An 11,444-nucleotide genomic window follows, 5' to 3' on the forward strand; every position below is an offset into this window, starting at 1 on the left:
TTGGAAAACAAATATGGACAAAAAAAATTATATTATGTAATTCTCATTTTAACAGTGTACAACTATTATAAGAAACATTATCACATGTTAAATATTTAAATATAAATATCACATATATATATATATATATATATATATATATATATATATATATATATATATATATATTCTAGTTATCTCAAATATAATTATAATATCAAATATAGTCTTTATACTGATTCAAAAGAATAATAAGAACATATAAATTACTATATCAACCTAATACAATACTATTACACCACTCTCATCTTCCACTAGATTCATTGTTACTTCCTTATTTACTCAATTATTAAAGTGATAATTATAAACGAAGAGAACATATAAACAAAATAAACACAAAAGAAAGGATAAAGTATGCAAAAAGAATAATCATACAAGAAATATAGATATATTAACACATGTAAATTATTCATATTAACAATCCTAATACATACAATTACTCATATTAGACTCGACCATCCGGATACATGTATTAGTATCAAACTTTAATTAATTATGTACTTGTGGTGGTTTCTATTACTTTGTAAAGTCGTTACCAATGAATTTCATCACATAAAGTTAATTCGGCAATGACCAATATAAAATACCTAGACTAGACATCTTGCATATTTTATCATATAACTTACCTTTCTCTGCTTAAGATTTGATGGTTTTTAAAATGACATAATAATCTTAATATAAAATTTATATATCAATACACACTACTTAAATCACTACAAAGAAAATTTATTTTAGAATTCCTTCCACAACATTTACCGCATGTATTCACATTGCACAACTTTTTCTTTGACGCTTAACAATATCACGTTACTAGTCACCGTAAACGCATTAACATTTTTCAATACTCAACCGTACAAGACCGAAAAATAACGAAAGGGGAATGAATGATCTTTCCAAGACGTGATATTATCAAGTTAACAAGAAAAATAATTAAGAATCTGACACGAATGGGACCATTTCTAACCAGAAGCAGCTCTCTCAGTTAATAATATATTGTTTAACAATTGAAACACATTTTTCATATTTTTGTCGTGAAACAAAAATTTGTGAGCCCTCTTCATTTTAAAAGGAGTATTCCAATAAATAAATATCAAGTGTATTGGATAAACATCAAATTAATTCATTGTAATTTAAATACTTAAAATGATAAACAGAACAAACGGAATTTTTTTTATATTAACCATCATTTATCTAATTTTATTCAAAATCATTTCAACAAATATAGTTTTTCTCCGTTATTCATCTTCATTTCATTTCCTGTCAAAATAAAATATATTTGTTTCCAAGGATAATTTTTTTTCGTTAATTATGTCTTCCTTCATTTACTCCTTCTTTGTTAAAAAATTATTGGATAATCTTGAATTACTGCCTGTTTTATTCATAAAATAAAGTAATTAATAATTAACTATATAGCATGTATATCTTATGCAAGTGACTGCTTATTATAAATCGAATGAATATATCGAAACCAAGCTAATCAACCTAAATAAACATTACTTGACAACTTGAATGCTTGGATTAATTAATAACTTTATTTTACAAACATTTAATTCTCTCCATAACATAATTTAGTCGGTCAAACATATAGAAGACGACAAATCCTAATGAGTTTCCATGTTTTAAATATGAGAAAGTAATTTTAATTCTCTTATTTTGATTTTAAATGTAGAAGACGACAAATTTGACTGGCTATATAGCATGTGACGAACAAAGCTTGCAAGTGCACTTTTTCCTAGCAAAAAGCTTCTATATGTCTTCTGGTTTCTCTTCTTAAACATGAAGCTATTCGCGTTTTCGCTTGCATGTGCTTTCGCTCTTCTAGCTTCTTCCCTGGCTTCAGCAGCCATTGTTGAACACACTTTTCGAGTAAGCTTTTCTCAAGTTATCCTTTGTTCACTTGAATGGATTTAGGAAATAATGATGGAGAGAATTTGAAGATAAATTTTATTGTTGTTTATTTGAGTAAATTTGAAAGTAAAAAAGAGTAAATTTAGAACCAACGTTTATGACAGATTAAAATGATTTACTTTTAAATTTACTCTCATCTACCTCCAAATCCACTCAAATAAATAACAAAAAGATTTATTTTCGAATCTTTTCAAATTCATTCAATTATTCTTTCAAATCCATTCCATTGAAGAAAACCTTACACCTAAGATATTCAAAAGATCTATACACGCCTTTAGTTTCATTCTGGAACGTATAACTCTGTATGCAGAAAATGTTCATATATTACTGCAATTTCATGTATTTCAGATTGAGAACACCACCATCAAACGCTTTTGCAAAGAGCAAGTGATTGTCACGGTGAATGGAAGTTTCCCTGGACCAACCATAAATGTCAGCGAAGGAGACACTGTGATTGTCCATGTAATCAACCAGGGACCATACGATGTCACTATTCATTGGTAAACCCTATTCCACCTGTAGGCTCTGACATGTAACAACTCATCTATCTTATCTTTTCAGTCCTTTTTCTTCCGTCCTCATACTTAAAAACAATTTATACTTTAGCAAAAAAACAAAGAAAATTGAGAGAAAGATTTTATCTTTCAACCTCATTTTAATGTTTTAACCAATGAGCTAAAAGATGGTTTTTGTACGAAACTAAATTTAAAGTATAAATTATCTAGACAAAAAAATTTCAAATCACAGGATCCACACGATTTCAAATAAAAAAATCGTACTCCCATGTACGACTTTAGCCTCATACACTGATGTGAGATGAAGTTATGTACGTCAAAAATAACTTTATAACATGGTAATTGATTACACCGACACAACTTTTTTCATAAAAGAGAATTAAAAAAAAAATTAAAGTTATAGGAGCTAACGACTTCTCCTATTAAAATCGTGTACTCACACATTTTTATTTTTGTTATTTTTTAATTTTTTTATTAATTAAAATCATTTATAATTAGTAAATAATATTTTTAAATATATTTAAAATAATTAAATTCTGTCTAATTAATAATTAAATTTTTTAATATTATTAAATAAATAACTTTTATGATTTTAATTATTTTGGTAATTAAATTAAATATCTTATAAAATAATTATAATTAAATAATTTATAATTATAATTATTATAATTATGTAATTAAAAATTCAAAAAAATTATATTTCATTATAATTTATTTGTTTCGAATTTTTATTATTATAATACTTTTTTTACAAATTATAATTAATTAATAACAATTTATTTCATTATAAACTATTTAAATTAATAAAAATATTAAATATAAATAATTTAAATTAATAAAAATATTTTTTTTGAAGTTTTAATTACATAATTACAATAATTTTGGTCAGAAATTATTTAATTAAAATCATTTTATAAAAAAATTAATTTAATTACAAGAATATTAATTTATTTATTTAATAATATTAAAAAACTTTAGTTATTAATTAGATATAATTTTCATTTTTTAAATATATTTAAATACATTATTTAAAAGTTGTAAATCATTTTAAATAAAAAAATTAGAAAAGTGAAAGTGTGTGGGTGCGGGACTTAACCCCTACAATTTTAATTAATATATATTTTTATTAATTTAAATAGTTTATAATGAAATAAATTGTTATTAATTAATTATAATTTGTTAAAGAATATATTATAATAATAAAAATTCAAAACAAATAAATTATAATGAAATATATTTTTTTTGAATTTTTAATTACATAATTATAATAATTATAATTATAAACTATTTAATTCTAATTATTTTATAAGAAATTTAATTTAATTACCAAAATAATTAAAATCATGAAATTTATTAATTTAATAATATTAAAAAACTTTAATTATTAATTAGATATAATTTTAATTATTTTAAATATATTTAAAAATATTATTTACTAATTATAAATGATTTTAGTTAATAAAAAAATTAAAAAATAACAAAAGTAAAAATGTGTGGGTGCATAACTTCAATAAGAAAAATCATCAACCTCTTACAAATTTGTTTAGTTTTTTGGGTGCACGACTTCACCTTTGAATACTGTATTGATGAAGTCAGAGAAGCACGACTTCTTCATTTGAAGTCGTCTAAATCTCTCATGACTTGTCTATTTTTATAATTCGAAATTCTTTTGCCTAGATCGATAATTTATATTTTAAATTTGTCTAATTTAGTTCATGAGAGAGAGAGCGTGTAACTGAGAGTATAGAATCTCTGCCCACAGTTTAATAAACCAGCTTGCTTTCAAATAAAGTAATATGGCCATTCATTTGATAAATAATAAATCTTCAAGAGTTAGAAATTGTTGTTAGAATTAAACTACAACAACCAGAAAATTATGTTTGGTTTGATAAACTAATGCATCACTGAGTTAGAATTTGGAAGTATATGTGTAGGCATGGAGTGTTTCAGCTGTTTAGTATTTGGGCAGATGGTCCTGAATATGTAACTCAGTGCCCAATTGCTCCCAAAAGTAATTACACTTACAAATTCAACGTAACAAAGCAAGAAGGAACAGTATGGTGGCATGCTCATGCATCATATTTACGCGCAACAGTTCATGGTGCTTTCATCATTCATCCTCGTTCTGGCCAATTTCCGTTTCCTAAGCCGTACAAACAACTTCCTATTATATTAGGTATCTAATACTTTCATTTCTTTTACATATATATATATATCCTTAACAAGTAAGACTGCTATAAGAACTTTCGTTAGTTTGTTATTCTGTTTTGAATTATTTTTACCCTAATACCATGGAAATCTAGCTCGTACACCATCTTATATTCTGTAATACTTCAGGAGATTTGTATAATTCTAATGTTGAGGATATTGCGGCCGAAGCACAGGATAGTGGTGGTGGGCCAAACACGTCTTATGCCTTTACAATCAATGGTTTCACCAGTGATCTTCTCAACTGTACTGAAGATGGTATGTTGGCTTCATTAACTACGGCTAAAAGTAATTATTTCACACACGTAAATACATGATAAATAAATTTAATTTTTGAAACAAGATAATTGATTATAGTCTCAAAATTTGATCTTTTAAATCCAATTCAGTGACATTCAAGATGAAAGTCAAGCAAGGAAACACCTACATGCTCCGAATGATCAACGCTGCACTCAATTATGACCTTTTCTTTAAGATTGCGAATCACAATTTCACAGTTGTTGCCGTCGATGCCTCATACACCGAACGCTACGACACCGACATCATCGTTATTGCCCCCGGACAGAGTGCTGACGTGTTATTCACAGCGAACCAACCCATCGGTTCGTACTACATGGTAGCCTCTCCTTACGTTGTTAATTTCGATGCCTTCAACAGGAACATAGCTCGTGGCACAGTTATTTACGACGATGCGCCACCATCATCAAAACCCATGATGCCAATTCTACCACCCGCCACCGACACAGAAACGGCTTTTAAATTCTACAGCAACGTGACGAGCAAGGTGGGGGCCCCACACTGGGTTCCGGTTCCACTTAAAGTTGATGAACACATGTTGGTTACCATTGGATTTGGCCTAGAATTATGTGATTCCAAGAATGCTTCCAATAACGCGTGTGCTGGCAAATTTCGTCAAAGGTATTCTGCGAGCATGAACAACGAGTCGTTTGCGATCCCCCCGGGTATAAAGATGTCTATGTTGGAAGCGTTCTACAATAATGTGAGTGGAGTGTACACTACAGATTTCCCTGACAAGCCTCCACTTAAGTTTGACTTCACGAATCTGCACAATGCTAACAATATGAGCCTTCTGTTTGCTCCAAAATCAACCAAGGCGAAGAAACTCAATTTCAATTCAACTGTGGAGATTGTCTTTCAGAATACAGCACTTCTTGAGGGGCAAAACCACCCCATGCACCTTCATGGTTATGACTTTCACGTTTTGGCTCAAGGGTTCGGGAATTTTAACAACGACACGGATAGAGCCAAGTTTAATTTGGTGAATCCGCAACTACGTAACACTGTTGGTGTGCCTCTAGGAGGATGGGCTGTTATAAGATTCCGAGCAGATAATCCAGGTATGGAGTCTCTTTATTTGTTTCGGTAACTTTTTATTTGACATTGGTAAACTTTCAAATCGGGTTAAACTAAACTAAATATCATGCAAGTTAAAATTAAAGTAACATTTTTGAGATGTAGCTGTATGAAGTAGACATGCTCTAATGAGTTGGTTTACTTACAGGGGTTTGGCTCATGCATTGCCATATGGAAGATCATGTGCCGTGGGGACTAGCCATGACTTTTGAGGTCGAGAATGGACCAACGCCTTCAACTTCAGTCCCTCCACCACCTGCTGATCTGCCTAAATGTTAACCACCTGTCTCTCGATTTCTTCTAGTTGTGACGTAAGCGGTAGCTTATGTTAATGTAATATTGTTGTGTGTGCAAAACGTAATGACATCTTGCCAAGAAAAAATAAATTGCAATGTTTAAGAATTTCAAACGGAAATAATGTAGTAACAATTACTTTGTATCCACTACAAGAAATGCCCTAATTACCAAAGGTTGTTATGAAGATCTTTGGGCCATCGGTAAAGTTGATATACCGAAGACTTTACCGACAATCATGTGAGATGGTGATTATCGAAGGTTTATGTCTGTCGGTAATGGGTAAGCAATTTATCGAAGTCTTTTGCCCGTCGTATAGACTTAATGAAATCAGAATTTGGGATTTTCCTCTTCCCCAATTCTCTCCTCGCGAAAGCTTTCCTCCAACTTTCACTCCCAATTTCTCTCCACTCTCCCCCACCCTAATCGTTGTCTCCCTCTTTGTCGAGCCATTGTTTCTCACTTTCTCGAGCCCCTCTTTGTTTACGATGGTGGTTTGGCGGCGTGAGAAGGTGTTGTTGATGCGTCAAGGGGTGGTGTTGCAATGTGGGCAAAGCTTCTAGCTAGCGAGGGAGGCTAATCCAGGGTTGTGTGACGAAGTGACTTTCGCTATGTGAGAAGGGCTTCACGAGAGAGGGTATCGGAGATGCTAATACATCTAGGGTTGTCGCTGCCGTAAAGGTAAGTTGTTTCTTTTGTGAATGGGGTTTGCATGGTTTTGAATTCGAAATCTACAATGGGATGTGTTTCTCCAATTCAGGAGGGTCATGCCCTGTGTCACATTGTTGCTTTAATTTTGGCTTGATTTATTTCATGTTAAGCTACAAATCCCTTGTCTCACTATCTCTCAATTTTGTGCTCTGCTGTTGAAATTGTGATCTTCGATTATCTGGTTTTGAAAGTTATCTTAGCTAATATATGCTTTTGTTATATTGAAACAAATTATTGCTTGTTTTTGTAACCAAATTTATTGGAGATTAAATTCGTTGATTTCTCAAGTTTCTGCTTTCCATGACTAAGGGTGTAGAGTATTTGAAATTAGAATGGGGTTGAATCTGTTTTTATTGTGTCGTGTGTATAATCATTCTTTAATTGTTAGTTTTTGTTCCACTGGCACCTGTTATTGTTAAAAAAAGTCTTTAATTACGAGCATTTTGTAATGCCCAGAATCATTTGCAAAAATGTTCAACAACCCGACTTATGAGTCCCTTGGTTCCAATTGTAGTCTAAATCTGGCAGAAATCAGGTGTCTTAGTTGAGTGGCTTACAGGGTTGTGAGAGAGTGATGATAAGATGATGAGGCTCGGGTTTGTAGGTGATTAAGCATTCAACATTTAATGGTAATCCAAGATTTTTAGCAACAAATTCTAAATTTTCAGATGAGATAACAGAGAAAAGAGAAAAGAGAAAAGAGAAAAGAAGAATTAAGAATACTTTTATAAAGTTTTACTGAATTACAAACATGGACCCAAGGAATAAAGAGAGACTCCTCCTTCCAAAGGATTCCCATCACAAAGTGTTTTCCTTATTTATAATAATACACTTAACACTATATTCCCAAATGTTAAATAAAAATGCATCCCCTTCTACCTTTTCTCCTATTATAACTATGCATTTTTCCCTAACAACATCAAACTAACTAATTTGGTAACTTGTGACCAGTGTTATTAGTATCATACAATTTGTCAAACAATAAATATAATTTGAGCTAGTGGAAAACGAATCAATAAGTGGATCATTTTGGATCATATTTTAGCTTCTGAGCTTTAAACCATCACTTTTTGAGTTAAAATGGAAGTGGAGTGGTGATTTTGAATTGCAAGTTGTTTATAACTCACTTACGAGTTTAAAGACAATTAAAATAATCAAATAAAGTTGTTTGAACTTTCAGTTGAGTGTTTAAAACACTTTCATACGTTTTTGGGTATCAAACCACCAAATTAATAACTTTTTCTGGTGCAGTATTCATTTTAAGCTATTGTTTGATTATAATTTTTACCTAATGGTGTAATTTGCTGCATAAATTGGCTATAGCAAGGGTGATTTTCGAATTTTACTTTTTTTATGCTATTGGAAAGCTTGAACAAGCTTAAATTGGTGTTCTAAAGTTGATAGCATTGTTCATTTGGTCATATTTTAGCTTATATGCAGATTTGGTCTTTAAACCATCTCTTTTTGAGTTAAAATGGAAGTGGAGTGGTGATTTTGAATTGCAAGCTGTTTATAACTCATTTCAGAGTTTAAACACAATTAAAATAATCAAATAAACTTGTTTGAACTTTCAGTCGAGTGTTTAAAACACTTTCATACGTTTTTGGGTATCAAACCAGCAAATCAATAACTTTTTCTAGAGCAGTATTCATTTTAAGCTACTGTTTGATTATAATCTTTTCCTAATGGTGTAATTTTGTTAGAAAATGGAGGGTCTATGAGAGAAGAAAGGGAAAACAGAGGACTTAACTGCTAGTCAATTAAGTGGGTTTGGGGAAAGAGGCCTATATAAGGACCTCTTTGTTGTATCAGTTAGTTAGTTAGACATTTGTTGAATTGTTGACCGGTCTTAGCAACTGGTGAAGGAGGTTAAACTCCTGGACTACTCTGTATTCTAGTTTCTTTCTTGTGAATACACACCCATTATTCATCTCATACTCTGTGGTGTTTGTCTCCGTGAGAGTAAGAGTGCGAGTGAGTTAGAATTCCTACCTGAATCTTGATGGACAAATTTGTAAGCACCAAAATATGATGTCACAAACTTGTTTCACAATCGGCAAGTATGACCGAATCGTTCAAGTAATAAACTTGGTAAGACCAAGTATCGTTCTTCCCAAAGGACTCACGGCCTAGTTTAGTTATGTGATTTATTGATTAGCTAGGACTTACAAACGAAATATTTGGATTATATTATGCAAAAGACGAAAATAAACATGTATGCATGAAGTTTGATCAATAGCAAAGACAAAAGATAAACACTTTCAATGAAATATATGAATGAATATGTTGTTGGGGGTCAATTTCATCTCATCCACTCTCATACATTTTAGGAATTCAACATTCAATTCATCATTGTTAATGCCACTCTCTAAAGTACCATTCTAGATGGCTTCTCCCTAATCAAATAGTTCATACAATTCCTAGCATTCCTAATGATTAGTTCATAAGTGCAGGAGCTTAACGACAACCAATATAACATTGGGAGAAATTCCCCGGATCTAGACTTCCCCGTACGTGTCCGTATCGACAAAACCAATAATCATGCAATAGAATGAGTTAAACAATGCAAGCATTGAGCAAAGAGGAAAAACCCTAACTAATGATGAAAGAAAGCATAAGTCTTAGATTAAGATGCAAGCATAAATTCCATATATGAGAGCTTCAAGAGATTACATTGATTCCCCAACAAACATACAAGGTTTAGTTCACCATATTCATGGTGAACCTAGATGAACAATGAAAGAATGAAAGAATAAACCCAATAAAGGTGAAGAGGTAGCCTGAGCATCCAAGATCCTCCTTCAAAGGGGTGGAAGAGAGAGTGTTTGCCTCGTTTCTGCCAAAGATGTCTAACCCTAGGACGTGCAAGTCCTTATATACTATTCTAGAGTTACAAAAGATTACAAAAGCCCAAGCCCAAAAAGTGCCGCTCAGCGGTGACCTCGCTTCACTTTTCTTCCCCTCAGCGGCCAGTTTGCCCCTCAGCGGACCTCCCGTGACCTCCTGAGTGCCGCTCAGCGGTAAAATGCCGCTGAGCGGTGCCTTTGACTTCTCTTTTTGCACTCTTTGCTTCCTTTTATGATTCCACTTCTCTTCTTTACTTCTTTCACTAAATTCACCTCAAAACCTGCACAAAAACACTCAAATCAAGCATAAACCTGTCCAGCTCTCTTATTTCTGAAAATATAGATAAAAGCATTGATTTCAAGCTAGTTTCTAAGTCTAAAGGTTGCTTTTAATATCAATTTTAAGCATGAAAATAACAGTTTTTCAACTGTTATCACAACCCCAAACTTAGAACTTTGCTTGTCCTCAAGCAAACAAAATGTAACTCCATCTCCAACCAATTCATATGATGGTTCACTCATTCAAAATCCTTTTCTCAAGATAAGTAACAACTTCACTCAAACTTATGACCAAAAGTTCAATCAAGATGTGCACATGTTTTAGTGTTCACAAAGTCATTTAAATTCCAACAAATGCTATTTTTCATGAATGATCAATCAATTAAGCATGGATGTTCATGTGTTTATGGAATATTTCCTCACTAGGTAAAGTGTTTCACTCAACACACAAGTGTATAAGAGGTAAAGTGTTTCACTCATTCACTTCACTATCACAATGTCACATGAATCAACTTTGCCTTTCATTTTACCACAATCAAAAACATTCACAAGCATGCATCATCACAAGGACTTTTCAATGGCTTATAATGTGGCTGGGCTAACAAGAAAATTGGTTTTTCTGGATCACAAAATCCTTGAGTTAAGAGAATCATAACAACACAATCATCTTATTCATTCCCAACTTTCTTTTACCTTTGCATTTGCATTGAGCTTTACTTCTTTTTCTTTTCTTTTCTTTTTCTTTTTCTTTGCATATTCTTACTTTTTATCTCTTAGCTCAATGCTTTTCCTTTTTCATGTTTCCCCAACAACCCCAAACTTGAACATTTAACAATACCATACAAAATCTTCTACTTAACTCAAGGTAAAGATTTTCAATCAAGGGTTTTCAGTGTATGTTCAAGGCTAAGGGTTCAAAGGATAGAACACAAAGTGTTCTCTTTTAGTGGGCTAATTTTATGTATTTGGCCAATAAAAAGGTTTTCAACAACACGGCCTTGATCATATGATGCAAAACAAGCAATTGATTCAATCATAGAAAACCTGGGCAAAATCATTCATGCTTTCAAAGTAATAGCATTTAATCATATCAAAAACTCTGGAGCTCAAAACCTCACATATAAGCTCATTCACATTTGACATACACATCCTGCTTAATTTCACAATCACAATCATGATATCCTGCATTTGTTCACAAAGCTTGTGAATCACCTGTATAAGCATTTAATGTGCACATCATATCAACATCAATCAATCAATAAGCATCATC

The 11,444-nt window shown here is 31.7% G+C and overlaps 1 protein-coding gene across 1 annotated transcript; it reads left to right on the plus strand.

Annotated features, from left to right (window-relative positions):
• The first annotated feature begins 1,778 nt into the window (after positions 1–1,778).
• Positions 1,779–6,691, plus strand: LOC108328228 (laccase-7). Its single transcript, XM_017562060.2, has 6 exons — positions 1,779–1,905; positions 2,296–2,447; positions 4,397–4,638; positions 4,800–4,928; positions 5,060–6,028; positions 6,193–6,691. Exons 1-6 carry the CDS (start codon positions 1,816–1,818, stop codon positions 6,321–6,323), a joined length of 1,713 nt encoding a protein of 570 aa, XP_017417549.1. The 5' UTR covers positions 1,779–1,815; the 3' UTR covers positions 6,324–6,691.
• The last annotated feature ends 4,753 nt before the right edge of the window (positions 6,692–11,444 follow it).

This window comes from Vigna angularis, chromosome 2 (assembly GCF_016808095.1).
Source record: "Vigna angularis cultivar LongXiaoDou No.4 chromosome 2, ASM1680809v1, whole genome shotgun sequence".
NCBI classification, from domain to species: domain Eukaryota; kingdom Viridiplantae; phylum Streptophyta; class Magnoliopsida; order Fabales; family Fabaceae; genus Vigna; species Vigna angularis.

What these genes read in the sequence shown, in the direction of transcription:
- LOC108328228 (XM_017562060.2), top strand. Translation starts at nt 1,816, where the DNA reads ATGAAGCTATTCGCGTTTTCGCTTGCATGTGCTTTCGCTCTTCTAGCT. An exon ending in ACAACTTCCTATTATATTAG is followed by an intron (nt 4,639 to 4,799) that starts GTATCTAATACT and finishes GTAATACTTCAG; the next exon opens with GAGATTTGTATAATTCTAAT. An exon ending in TCTCAACTGTACTGAAGATG is followed by an intron (nt 4,929 to 5,059) that starts GTATGTTGGCTT and finishes AATCCAATTCAG; the next exon opens with TGACATTCAAGATGAAAGTC.